General features: G+C 34.9%; 1 protein-coding gene across 1 annotated transcript in view; it reads left to right on the top strand.

Annotated features, from left to right (window-relative positions):
• Positions 1-14,912, top strand: part of ESYT2 (extended synaptotagmin 2) — a 167,546-nt gene that overhangs the window by 126,489 nt on the left and 26,145 nt on the right. The window contains exons 9-13 of the mRNA XM_042782246.1: positions 1,197-1,373; positions 4,565-4,647; positions 6,409-6,457; positions 8,365-8,454; positions 8,957-9,052. Coding sequence (XP_042638180.1) covers positions 1,197-1,373; positions 4,565-4,647; positions 6,409-6,457; positions 8,365-8,454; positions 8,957-9,052 — 495 coding nt within the window. The remainder of the gene's footprint in view (positions 1-1,196; positions 1,374-4,564; positions 4,648-6,408; positions 6,458-8,364; positions 8,455-8,956; positions 9,053-14,912) is intronic.

Below are 14,912 nucleotides of genomic sequence, written 5' to 3'. Positions count from 1 at the left end.
CCATGGCAACAGGTTAGGTTTTTAGTCATTTAAATATGTTGCCAGATTATCTAAATTATAAGACATAAAAATATAAGCCAGAAATTTTATTATTTCTTTTATTTTAAAAACATATTTATTTATAGGTGTGCATACTGCCTTCACGCTGATCAAATCGGGAATATTACCCTATAATTTGAAAAGGAAGAACCTTCACAGAGCAGTGGTTAAGTGTGAGGCTATTAACTGAAAGGTCAGTGGTTCAAACCCACCAGCCTTTCCAAGTGACAAAGATGTGACTGTCTGCTTTTGTAAAGATTACAACCTTGGAAATCCTATAGGGCAGTTCTACTCTGTCCTATAGGATCACTGTGGTCAGAATCTACAGCAGCAATTTTTAAAGGGGCAGGGCTATCTTTCCAAAAGGTAACTTTGTCACTTTTGTTTGCATTGAAAGAAATAGGAATGGGTGTTTTTTTCTTCTATCAATGAAACAACTTATTAGGGAAAGAGAGCTATGTTTAAAGTCTATGAGTAATATTTATTTCAAAGTTTTAGTTTCCTCGGGTATAAAATGGATTCAGTGACAGTATCTCATAGGATTGTTCTGAAAGGGATGAAGTAACTTATACATGTCAAGTGCTTATTCATCAGTCTGATACGTTCCATAGTTTTAGTTATTACTTACTATAGTACCATGATATAGGATTATTTGTTCACCCATAAAGCTCTATGTAATCTGGTCCACTCCTCCCTTTTTAATCTATCGCCTGGTACTATGCCCAAACCTTACTCTTCCTTTAAAAAAAAAAAAAAGGAACTCTTACTTAGGCTAAGCATAATCTCACTGTAGGACCTGTGCACTTAGTATTCACTCTGTAGGAGTACTCTTTACCCAGATACCTGTATAACTCACTTCTTCACTCTCCTCAGCTTTTTATACACAGAGAAACATTCTCTATTCTTCCTTTCTAAAATTATACCACCCTGGCACTGTCTTCTTAACCTGTTTGATTTTTTTCCTTAGCACTTGTCCCCTGACATATTACATATTTATTTTCTTATTTATTATCTTTCTTCCCCTGCTAGCCTGTGTGCTGTGTTAGAGGAGAATCTTTATTCCAGTTCTTAGAATAGTATCAAACACAGCCATCATTTCCTATTTGTTAAATAAACAAATGAATAGTCTGGTTTTTTTTTTTTTTCCTTTTTTTCAGGGTGTTCTAAGGATACATTTTATTGAAGCTCAGGATCTTCAGGGAAAAGATACTTATCTTAAGGGACTTGTCAAGGGAAAGTCAGACCCTTATGGAGTTATTCGAGTTGGCAACCAAATCTTCCAAAGCAAAGTTATCAAAGAAAATCTTAGTCCAAAGTGGAATGAAGTTTATGAGGTAACATGGTGAATTAAGAAATGTAACTTGGTTGAATGGGGAAGGTACTAAACAGGGGTATCTGAATTCTAATTCCAGTTCATATAGTAGTTGATTAATTTAGGCAGTAATTTAAATTCTTTTCACTTTAATTCTCCATCTTTGTAAAAAAGTATTGTCCAGAAATAGGCTCACATAAATGTAGTCAGCTGATCTTTGGTAAAGGAACAAACACAATTCAATAGTGAGAGGCTTGATTTTTCAACAAAGAGTACTGAAACAACTGGACAGCCACACACACACACACACACACACACACACACACAAGAATGTAAATATGGAAACCTTTGACAAAAATAACTCAAACTGGATCACAGACCTAAGTGCTAAACCCAAAACTGTACAACTTCTGGAAGACAGGAGAAAATCTAGGTAACTATAGGTTTGGCAATGCGGTCTTAGCTACAACAGCAAAAGCACAAACCATAAAAGAAAAGAAATGATAAGTTAGACTTCATTAAAATTAAAAACTTCTGCTCTGTGAAAGACACTATTATGAGAAGATGAAGAAAAAAAGCCACAACCTGGGAGAAAATATTTGTAAAATATAACTAATTAAAAACTTGTTTCTAAGACATAGAAAGAACCCTTAAACTCAACAAACAGAAAATAGGCAAGAGACTGAACAGACACCACACCAAAGAAGATATATAGATGGCAAGTAATCATAGGAAAAGATGCTCAACATCTTATGTCATTAGGGTATTGTAAATTAGAATAACGAGATACCACTACACATCTGTTAGTGTGGAATAAAATGCAAAACACTGATGATGACACCAAATGCTGGTGAAAGTGTGGAGCAACAGGAACTCTCATACATTGCTGGTGGGGGGATGCAAATGGTCCAGCTGCTTAGGAAGATAATCTGGCAGTTTCTTACAAAGCTGAACATAGTCTTACCATACAAACCCGCATTCCACTCCTAGATGTTTACCTAAATGAATTGAAGACTTACATACACACAAAAACCTGCACACAAATGTTTTCAGCAGCTTTATTCACAATTATGGTATATTGGAGTCATCAAAGATGTCCTTCAGTATGTGAATAGATAAACAAACTACGGTACATTCATACAATGGAGTATTATTCAGTGATGAAATAAGACATTAAGCCATGAAAAGCTATGAAGGAATCTTTAATGCATATTGCAAGTAAACTAAACCAGTCTGGAAAAGTAACATACCTTATGATTCCAACTACAGGCTTATTGAGTTTCACTTTATTGCACTTTACACATTGTGTTTTTTAAAGATTGAAGGTTTGTGGCAATCCTGTGCCATGTAAATCTCTTGGTGCCATTTTTCCAGCAGCATGTGCTTGCTTCATGTCTCTGTCACATTTTGGTAATTGTTAAGATATTTCAGACTTTTTCATAATGCTATTGCACACATAATAGACTACAATATAGTGTAAACATAACTTTTACACACATTGGAAAACAAAAAATTTGTATGACTCACTTTATTGCAGTATTTGCTTTATTGCGGTTGTCTAGAACCAAACCTGCAGGTTTGCCTGTCTATGACATTCTACAAAAGGTAAAACTGTAGAAACAGAAAAAAGGTCATTGGTTCAAGAGTAAGAGAATGGATGAATAGGTGAAACATGGGACACTTAGGCCAGTAAAACTTCTGTTTGATACCGTAATGATGGTTACATGACATTATACATTTTTCAAAACCCACAGGATATGCAACACAAAGAATGAACTCTAATAACTTTAGATAATAATAATGTGTTGATGTTAGTTCATCAGTTACAATGAATGTACCACTGGAATGCAAGATATTAATAGGAGAAATTGTGTACAGAAGGAAGAGGGGAACATGGAAACTCTCTACCTTCTGCAGTTTTTCTGTAAACCTAAAACTTTTTTAAAAAATAAAATGTATTTTCAAACAAAGTATTGTACCTTCTATATGTACCTTGGATCTCTGGTGGCATAGGTTCCTAAGGCATTTGACTGCTAACCAGAAGGTTGGCAGTTCAAATGCACCAGCCACCCCATGGGCAATCTATTTCTGTAAAGATTTACTGCCTCGGAAACGCAAAGTGGGTGGCTAAGAGTCAGAATCGATTAGATTTTGTTTTGTTTTGTTTTATATGGACCTTATAACATCTTTGTGAGGGACATAAAATATCAACCCATAAAAATTTTAAGCTTCATTACCTAACTATCACAATAAATAATTGGCAGCATATTTTTCAAAATGTGAGTAACTTACTGTCTTTTTCTAATTAGAATGTAATATGTTGTTATCAATACACACAAACAAAAATGAGATCAGTTATTTACTGTTGTGCAAATTTTTCATTTAATATATCTGGACGTTTCTACATGTCAATAAATATATATCTATGTGATTTTTAATATCTATTGCATTGAGTACATATCATGCCACTGTTTATTTTCCCAGAGAGACCTAGACTGTTTTTAGTTCATTATTATAAGTAGTGCTGCACAGATGTAATGTGAATGTATTTTTCTTCACTTGACCAAGTTTTCCCCATAAAATTTTTAAAGTGGAATTGTCAGATCAAAAGTTACGTATTTTTAAAGGACTTGATACAGTTTTTCAAAATTGTTCTTCACAAACGTAATGCAATTTATGTTCCCACCAACATCCAGTTTCCCCACTCACTTGTCAATCCTATGTATTGCTACATTTCTTAATCTCTGAGGGGTGGTAAAATGGGTAATTTCTGGTTATTCCAAGGAGAGTAGGATGTCAGTGTTCCAAGTGGACCAACTGAAGGATGGAATGTTGTATTTTACATCTGGGAAACTATCCCAACCCTTGTACACGAGTAGGCTTGTGGTTAGTGCCTTATGACCATGTTTTCAAGTGATTGAACTTGACTGATTAAAATGTAGTCCCAGATAACTAGAAGACAAACATGACAGACTGTTAATATGTAGGCAAAATAATCTTTCTGTCATACAGAAATATGTGTGATTTGATAATAAAAAAAAAAGTAAGAGCTTTAAAAACGATTTTCCACTAAAAAGCAAAGCAGAACAAAAAAGCAAACGATATTTTCCACTGAAGAAAAATACATGTTAATATTTATTATCTTCATTGTACTCAAATACATCACTAAATTAGTAATATTGCAAAAAAAATTACTAATCATTTATTTTTCAGGCTTTAGTTTATGAACATCCTGGGCAGGAATTAGAAATTGAGCTCTTTGATGAAGACCCAGACAAAGATGACTTTCTAGGAAGGTAAATCTTTTGTGCATACTTAAAAAGAACATGTAATCACTCTCTCTTTTTTATTTTTTAATGATCATTCTTCAAATTATAACTCTAAAAATCTATTTATGTGCATGTGTTTTACATTAGTTTTCTTAAAATGTGTTTTGTTTCTTAAAAGTTTCCCATTTAAGTAAGAGAAGGAAAGCTTCTAGATCTGCACTGTCTGTTATGGTAGCCACTGGCCACATGTAACTATTTCAATTAAATGAGTAAAAATGAAATAAAATTCAAAACTCATTTCCTTGGTTGCAGGAGACCCATTTCAAGTGCTCCTTGGCCACCTGTAGCTAGTTGCTACCATATTGACAGTGTAGACAGAGAACATTTTTATCATCATAGAGAGTTCTACTGGACAGCTTTGCTCTAGATAGTAAAATGAATTTTTAACTTTTGATGCAGAGATCACTTACCTTCGAGTTACTGAGTTTATTTTTGCTGAGACTTATAATTTACATTGTGCCTACACAGTGGGAAAATAAGTATTAATTTGTTTAATTAAATAGCTAATATAGATTTTTTTTAAATGAGCTTTTAGAAAATATACTTCTACCTAGTATCTATTATTTAACTTGAGTTCAATTATAATTCAGTTGAATTTATTGTAACAAAAAATATATGGAGAAATTTGGCCCTCATCAGGAATGGCCTTGTATATGTAGCCTGACTTCAGAATTCATTGATAAGGCAATTAACAAGGAGCAATTGAAAGATTTTAAACAGGGCAGTGTTAAGATTATACTTGCCTTCTAGTCAGATCAGTATGTAGGTTGAGATTTTCAGAGATCAAGATCGAAGACGAGGAGATCAGTTAGGAGACTCTCCTAATAAATGAGGAAGGAGATCATGAGGCTCTAAATTGAGACATAAATTGCAGGAACAGAGAATGGGGTGGCTGCAAGAAAACAGTAAAAAGTATAATCATCTCATCTTTGTGGAGTGAAGAGGGTAAGAGAGAAATTGAGGATGGATTTCAGGAGCTCTGGTTGCATAGTGCCTAAGGCATTTGACTGCTAACCAGAAGGTTGGCGATTCAAACCCACTACTCACTCCGCTGGAAGGAAGATTGGGCAATCTACTTCTGTAAAGATATACCGCCTCAGAAACCCAAAAGGAGTCACGAGACTCAGAATCAACTCAATAGCAGTGAGTTTGGTTTGGTTTGGCATCTGTGGAGGTTGTACCATTCTTTGAAACAATGTCTGAGGAGTAGCCTTATTTAAAGGCTTACATTTAGACTGCTGAGTGAGAAGGTTTGTGGAGCATCTAGGTGCAACAGGAAGTTAGAGTATGGGTCTGCAGCTCAGCAGCAAGGCCTGGAATGGAGGTCAAAGTGATAAATCGGTGTGAGCAAACAACTGGATTCCCTGGTGGTGATGATATTACCAAGGGAGAACATGGAAAATAAGAGAATTAAAATACTTTAAAACATGTTTAACACATTGTACATAGCTACATTGTGGGGGAAATTTAACTTCTTTATAGCTCTAACCTCAGCTGGGCCAAACTGAGATTTTTGATCTCACAGAAGTTTAACCCTGCTCTTGCCTCAGCAGTCTCTACCTTTTTAGGTATAAGCTTGAGGAAGCTTTTGGAACAACAGTTTCATGATAAACTGTAGCTGTTTGTTGCATTTCTGGGATACTTTTTCATATACAAATGTTTAAGATTATTTCAGTTGTAAGAAGTGTGCTTCTGTCTTCTAAAACTGTTGTATTGTTATTTCTGTAGTCTTATGATTGATCTTATTGAAGTTGAAAAGGAGCGCCTTTTAGATGAAGTAAGTTTTCTTTAAATATTGGTCTATTTGGTAAACATTGACAGAGTCCCTACTATGTATTTGAAGAATCTGGAACTGCTATTGTCCCCCTAAATGTACAATACAGGAATCCAACTTAATATTTATAAATTTAACATTTGCTTCATAACTGTTAGAAACTTAGGCCGTTTAATTATAGCAAAGTGAGAGAAATTTAACAATCCAATAGTATTTATTGAGTACCTACTTTATGCTAGCAATTTTTAAGGACACAAAACACTAATTTTATTTTGAAAGATGTGTGTTTTCCTTCAGGAGGTAAGATATGTGCAAAGATAATTAGTAACAAATTTAAAATATAGTAGAACTTAATGGAGGAGATGTCACAATGCAGTAAGTGAGAAATTATTACATAAAAAAATATGTGTAAATGCTTTTGGCATAGCACCTAAGGCATTTGACTGCTAACCAGAAAGTTGGCGGTTCAAACCCACCAGCCACTCCTTGGAAGGAAAATTGGGTGATCTACTTCCATAGTGATACCTCCTCAAAAACACAAGGAGGGGTCTCTATAAGTCGCATCTGACTCGACAGCAGTGAGTTTGGTTTTGGAAATGCTTCTGGGAATTTAGAGGAAAAAGATACTACTTCAAGCAGAGATACTGCTATCAGAGTAGCAATTTTCCTTTTAAAAAGGAAAATCTCATAGTGCCTTCTACCAGATATGTAGGATTTGGATAAGTGAAGTATAATTAACCAAATTAGTATTGAAAATCTGCTTTGACAGTATACTTTTTCATTCCCTACTTGTTCAGCATTCAGTCAACAAATATTTCTTGTGTACTGTACTTCTTATGCCAGGTACTAAATATGCAGTACTGAACAAAATAAATAAAATCCTTGCCTTCATAGTATTCTCTTCTTCTGGAGTGAAGTTATCTTTGATTAATTGCTGAAATAACTGTATGCTATATTATTAATTGGTTTTTGTTGTTGTTATGTGCCATCGAATCAGACCTGACTCATAGCGACCCGTCCTTGGGTTGCCGAGGCAGTATCACTATGGAAGTAGATTGCCCAACCTTCCTTCTGAGAAGTGGCTGGTGGGTTTGAACTGCCAGCCTTCTGGTTAGCAGTCAAGTGCCTTAGGCACTATGTTACCAGAGCTCCTTATTAATTGGTACATGATGGATAAAAACAAATATGTTAACTTATCTGATATTGAAATTTAATGTTTGGGATCATATTACATTTTTTTCTTGGCCTATAAATTCCATTAAAGCCCATATATAAATGACAGATAAGGAGTTCTGGTGGGGCAGTGGTAAGGCATTCGGCTGTTAACCAAAAGGTCAGCGATTTGATCCCACCAGCCACTCTAGGGGAGAAAGATGAGGCACTGTCTCCACAAAGATCTACAGCCTTAGAAGCCCTGTGGAGCAGTTCAGCTCTGTCCTATAGGGTTGCTATGAATTGGAATTGACTCAATGCAGTGGTTTTGGTGGGGGTTTTTTTCTTTGGTATAGATGGCAGATAATATTTAGAAAACACTTGAATTTTTCAAGTAATCCAAGTTCGCTTATGTTTAAAATAGAGGTAATAGTCTTCCTGATCTCATAGGATATTGTTAGGGTTAAATTAATTGATATATGGAAAGCATTTACAGTATTATTTAGCAAGCAGGAAGTGCTGTATAAGTGCTGGCTGCTGCTAGCTAGCATCATCATTTTTTAACATGAAGTCACCAAGCATTAAAGGGTATATAGATTTATAGCTCTAAATCTTGGTAGCATTCAGTCCTTCAACACTGAGAACAGTTGATGTTTCACAGTTAGGGAGCACCATCTAACATTTGGAGAGAATGAATTTAATTTAAATTTGGGTTTCAGGAGAACTTTTGCTGAATATAAACGTTATTTTCTCTTCAGTGGTTCACTCTGGATGAGGTTCCCAAAGGAAAGCTTCACTTGAAACTGGAATGGCTCACATTAATGCCAAATGCTTCAAATCTTGATAAGGTACTACTTTGAAGTCTTTTTTTCTCTTGATGACCAAACCACTCCTACTAATTAAGGTTAATCTCTTTGAAATTGTGTTGTTACTTGGTAACAACAACAACAAATTACAGCATTGATTTCTAGTACTGTCCTTTAAGTCACTACAGGAGCATCAGGGATAAATGGAAGAAAATGAAATTTTAAAAAAAAGGAAATTTATAGGTCATTCATACCTTATTTTTAGGAGCTTCAAATTTTGTGCTTAATAGACTATGGGGATTTGGAGAGCCACAAATCACCGATGTGCTTCATTTTATTGCTTTGAATGAAATAATAGTCTAATTGTTTAAAAGATATTTATTGTTTTAACTATTCTCTTTATATTGCATAAATATAACCATTTTTTCCTCCACTGTTCTCATTTTCCTGAGCATAATAGAAATACTGTAATCCAATAGGAATAGTCCAAATTTTGTGGAAACATTCCTGTTGAATTTTTTTTTTTCTTCCTATTACTTTTTAGGTGCTAGCAGACATAAAAGCTGACAAAGACCAAGCTAATGATGGTCTTTCTTCTGCATTGCTTATCTTGTATTTAGATTCAGCAAGGAATCTTCCAGTAAGTAATGTTGTAGTATCCCATTATGAATGCTTATTTCCTTCTAACAAATCTTGCTTGAAAACCACTGCTGTGTTCAGCCACGTGATATCAACTGTTCTTGTCTTGCTTGTGTTTTCATGTTCATTTCTAGTCTAAGAAAGTAGCAGTATACAGAGTATAAATTTTTGTTTCATTAGTATTTTTTATATTTATGAGTATTAATGAATTTGTCTAGAAGTTCAGAATTATCTTTATTTCAGCATGTTTTATGATGAAATCTACAGTATACACGAAGAGAAAAGTAATTAGGTAGGAAAAGATACTCTGTAGAAAATTACTATTAAAAATTGTATTTATCTGGAATGGGAATAAAATGAAACAGATTTGATTATAAGGCCAAAATCCATTCTATCTTTACCATAGCAGTGGATGAGTTTCTGGTATTTAGCAATTTCCAGAGCATAAGATAAGGAGCTCTGGTGTTGCAGTGCCTAAGGCATTTGACTGCTAACCAGGAGGTTGGTGGTTCAAACCCACCAGCTTCTCTGTGGAAGGAACATGAGACAATCTATTTCTGTGAAGATCTACCACCTCAGAAACTCAGTGGGGGTTGCTATGAGTCGGACTTGACTCGATGACCGTGAGTTTGAGTTTTTTTTGAGAGCGTAAGGTAGTATCGGATAGGTGAAGGTGATAATAGAGAGGGAAAGAATGATGCTGCTCTATATGTATCCTGAGCCTTTTTAAGGTACTCAGTGCATCTCTAGAAGATCAAAAATAAAAAAATAAAATGTCTCTCTGACTACTCAGAAACATACTTTCTACAGCTTAAAAGCATTTGTTTTTATTTGTTTGTGTCAGAATTGTTTTTGCTTTTAGAAAAAAAAAAAAAAAACCTGTGGAATACAATTTTTATAATAGTAATAACTATAACCGTGAAGAAAAAAAGTCATATTAGTTCACCTATGTGGAGTGTAGTGTGATCTTCCACTGAAATACTTCAAACCCCACTATACAGAGTAATGTTACCATCATAATTTTTTAATACTGTTTTTGAGTGCCTGTTTTTACTTGTTCAAATAGGTCGTCATCCATGCTTTATTTCATTCTGTCAGTGACCAATTTTGTTGAAAGAAAGACTGCTGCCACCAGATAAAGGATTTTTTTCCTCCCAAGATTGTCCATTGTATAATTCTTCATGTATAATAAAACTTTCACTTATTTAAGTGTATTTATTTTACTTGATGAAATAGACAAGAAAGCAAACATTTAACTCGGTCCTTTATAACACAATGAAACCTATGTGAACCAGAACTCAACAGACTGCCTTGTTTTTCCTAGTCTCACAGGTTTTCCACTTTTGACAGGGTACAATTTTACCACTTTTCTAGCACTCATTTTAGTAGAAAATGTTTTTGAGTTTTCCTTCTCTGACAGGATTCTACATTACTCTGGTTCCAACTTTTGAAGCTTTCCTGGACTACAGCTTAGACTCTAAATTATGAATGTGTCATCTTGGACATTAATTATAATTCTCTGATATAGTCTCACCTTAACATAGTTAAACCGTTTCTTTATGTGCTATGGAATTTTTACACTTTTTGTTTTATTTAACGTCTTTCAAGTTTTAAAAGTTATTTATTATTTGGGCTTTGAAGGAAACTTGGGTATATGAAATGGAATAAATATACTTTGTAATTTATATTTTTTATTTAAAGATATTAACAATTAAAATCTGGTCGTTTAAGTTCTTCATGCTGTCAGGAAACTGTGTTGTATGTAATTGTACTCTTCTTTCTTTCAATGAAATTTTCTTGACTGATTGATTTTATTTTTCTTCCTTTATTTTTGACTGATTGGTTTTAATTTCTTAAATTCTTAAGATTTTTCTTAAAGTATTTACCTTAACCTTTGGTCAATCGTCTAGTCTAAAGTCTATGACTTTATCTGTTATAATTTCAATTGAAATAATGGATATTGTTTAATTATTATTTAACCTTTCTATAGAATGTTTTGTATGGTACAACTTTTTGGTTTTAATCACAATAATGTTTACTATAAGGTAAACAAACATTATATGCCTGATGGAAGTGAATTTATTGTATATTTTAGGATATAGAGAATAGTACTGGTGAATTGGCAAGAAAGGATTAGGCCTCTCTTTACAACTGTGTGTTCTGTCACATTAAATTGAAATTTTAATAATGTCACATAAGCCAAAAAAAACCCTGAATTTATTAACCTCGTTATTAAAAGAGCACTTTGTGCATGAAATGTGTTATGGCTGTCAGAGGCAAAGAATTTTTGCAAAGTCACTGCCCAGTTGGGTGTTTATTTTTAAATATCAACAGTTGCTGATTAATTTTCACTGTGAGTTTTTGTGGAATTCTTTGCCTCTACTTTTGCACTCCTATTTATTAGTGTTTTTTGTGCATTCATTTACCACAACCCATCATTCTTTGCTTTCTCCTTCCGTTTTCACTTTCCTAAGAGTATCTACGAGGGAAACTTTGGGTGTGGCTACTTAAAAGAGAGGAGAGCATCGGGACTAGTATTTTGTGAAAACACTACCTCAGTCTATAGAGCACTATTTGTGAGTTCTCCAGTGTTCTTTCTTTCTTTTCGTTTTTAATGAAGACTGCCAGAATGTGGACTAGAACTTCTAATGCAATCTACTCAATGGTGGAATGACTTGGCATGCTTGTTTTTATTTTCTTGCATGATTTCAGTCACTGTGTATTTCTTTTGTGCTTGTTTTTGAAAATCCAATGCTACTGTAACATTGATGAGTACGTCTGATGATGAGGTGAGCAAACCTAGTGAGTCATGGTGAAGAAACCTTAGATTCCTAAACTACTACTAGCCCATGGGAAAATAAACAATAAATAAAAATTCTTCTGAGGAAATAATGAAGGTATAATGATTAAAATTTAATTCCTTGTAGTTCTTCTCAATGTGAGATGTAAATATTTCTTTGTAAGCGTTTAAATAACTTTCTTAAATTTACTTTCTTCTACTCACCAAAAACAGAAGTGTGAGGACTCAGGCTGCTCTGTGCCTGCCCATGATAGACTTCCTTTTGAAAACCCAGCAGGCATGCTGTCAGTCATCTGTGGGGATAGTCACGTGGATAGATGCAATTCACCCGCTCTTTAATCTGAATGCTTGCTTTCTCCATTATGTAGCTTCTTTTAAGGAACTTAGGTAAATCCTAGCGTGGATAATTGCATCAGTAAGAATCACTTGGGAATCTTGTTAGAATGTCAATTCTAATTTCAGTTTATAGTGTAGTGGTTAAGGAATTTGGCTGCTAATGAGAGGGTCAGTGGTTCACACTTACCAGCCACTCCCCATGGAAGAACGATGAGGCAGTCTGCTTCCTTAAAGATTTACAGCCTTGGAAATCCAATGAGGATCACTATGAGTCAGAATTGATTCAGTGGCAGTGAGTTTGGTTTTAGTTTTTTTGGGGTGAAAATGCAAATTTTCAGCAGGGGGTTGAATCAGACTCTGCTGGTTCAAAGCCCTAGTCTAATAATTTGTGTGCTTTGCATTTTTATAAAGTTCTGTTTCCAAAGGATTTCGACATGCATCCTCAGTTTATTTTTATTAACACAAAAAGGGCAGGGGGAAAACTTGAGAAACAGGTATTTTATAGATGAGAAAAATGAAGACTTTGAAGAGTTGGATGAGCTGTTCAGAGTCACACCAATAGTTAAGTGATAGTCATGGTCTCCTGACACTTCCTACTTATACCTATTTTGTTATTGTTGTTGTGTGCTGTTGAGTCGGACCCGACTCATAGCGACCCCTCCTTGGGTTGCTGAGGCAGTATCACTACGGAAGTAAATTACCCAACCTTCCTTCCGAGGAGTGGCTGGTGGGTTTGAACTGCCAGCCTTCTGGTTAGCAGTCAAGTGCCTTAGGCCCTATGCTACCAGAGCTCCTATACCTATTTTAGTCCCTTTTAAAAATAAAAATGAGGTCAGTGGTACTTAATGGCAACTATTTTCTATCACTTTTTAATAATAAAGCTTATTTTCTACTTTAGGTATTTATTAGTGGCATATTCCATCATAAACTTGTAAAAATGGCAGTATAATGTGCTGCATAAAATCTATTCATCTATCTCCAATAATTTTTCTAAGTTTCTGTTTTCTATTATATAGTTGCTTCACCTAAAGGAACTATCTCTGACCTTGTATCATGATTTTTTTTTAAGTTGCTTTATAATATTTAAAACATTTCAGGGTTATAAAAATTAATTTTCCTCCATATTATTAAAATCAGGTATTGTGCTTTATTAAAATACATGCACAACACTGCTCAACCAACCAATGTGAACAAATAGATAGTTTGGGGTTTTTTTTTTAACCATTCATTTTCAGTATGGAAATGAATAGTATTGATCAGTGCTTTCTCAGTTTTCCACAAAAGACCAGATAATTGCTATTTCTAGTAAAAGTTTTAGATGACTCCCAGCCTCATTGCTCTTTCTACCTTCTCAAAATCATTTTTAATTCTCAACTCCATGAATGCATTACCACCAGTGATCCCCATATGGAAGCATAATTTGTCTCATACTAGAAATTCTCACTTCGTAATTTGGAATCTTAGAATTTTTCTCCCTTCTTCTGATCAAGTCCTGGGCTTGAATTTCTTACTTGCACTTTAGTGTTCTCTGACTCATGGTTGCCAGCTTTAGAATCTCAGACTTCTATAAAAAATCATTAGAATCTCAGACTTCTATAAAAAATCATTATAGCTAATATTTATTGAGCACTTTCCAATAGCCAAGCAGGGTTCTAAGAACTCTGCCTGGATTGATCCATCTAATCCCCAGACCATCGTTATCACTTTATAGATAAGGAAACTGAGACAGAGCTTAACTAACAGATCAGAGAGTCAAAGTTACAGAGATAGTAAGGAGCAGAACTGGTGTTTGAATACAGGCATTGTGACCTAGTCTACATACTTGACCCCTTCTCTACGCTATCCTAGTATAAAGTGAATTTGTAATCCTTGTATTTATACATAATTCTGTACATGGAATTTATCTAAGATGAGTGCTATAGTTTTTAATTATATAATACTCTTATAACTGATGTAACAGCTGCACTTATTGAGACCCTTAGGCATGATGATCCTAGACACTTTGTTTAAGTTTGGGGCTCTGGTTTTTAAAAAAATACTGGTGGCTAACGGAAAGGTCATTGGTTTGAACCCACCAGCTGCTCCACGGGAGAAAGCTGTGGCAGTCTGCTTCTGTAAAGATTTGCAGTCTTTCAAACCCTGTGGAGCAGTTCTACCCTGTCCTGTAGGGTCACTATGAGTCACAATCGACTAGACAGCAGTAGGTTTGGTTTTTGTTTTTATTACTGCATTTATGGTGAGAGACCAAGGTTGAAAGGTAAAGTGGCTTTCTTGAGGCCTCACCACTAGACCCCTGCTGTGACAGCATTTGAATGGAATCTGATCTGTCTGACTCCAGGGTTTGTGCAGCTTCACAGGACCTCACACTGTTTGTTGCTCTGTGCCACCCTAATCTCACACCACAGCCTGTCTCTTTGCTTTACTTTAACTGATGCATGTTAGCATAATACATGTATTATTAGTACAAGTCATAACTATCTGAAAAGTTAGCTTCAGGGAAAGTTCTAAGGTACCAAGGTTCTTAAGATATATGAAGAGCAGTCCTCATAGTTCAGATGAATGGTTCCCAGCCTTACTCTTTATCAGCATGACCTGAGTAGCTATTAAAAAATACCAATGTCCAGACTCCACCTAAAGATTGATTCAGTAGATTTTCCTTGGGAGCTCTGGTAGCATAGTGGCTAAGACACTTGCCTGCTCACCAGAAGGCTGGCGGTTCAAACCC

Source organism: Orycteropus afer, unplaced genomic scaffold, assembly GCF_000298275.1.
Source record: "Orycteropus afer afer isolate SDZICR_OR568_19922 unplaced genomic scaffold, OryAfe1.0 scaffold00271, whole genome shotgun sequence".
In the NCBI taxonomy this organism is placed as follows: domain Eukaryota; kingdom Metazoa; phylum Chordata; class Mammalia; order Tubulidentata; family Orycteropodidae; genus Orycteropus; species Orycteropus afer.
The sequence above is the reverse complement of the archived record's forward strand: the minus strand, read 5'-3'. Positions and strand labels throughout refer to the sequence as shown.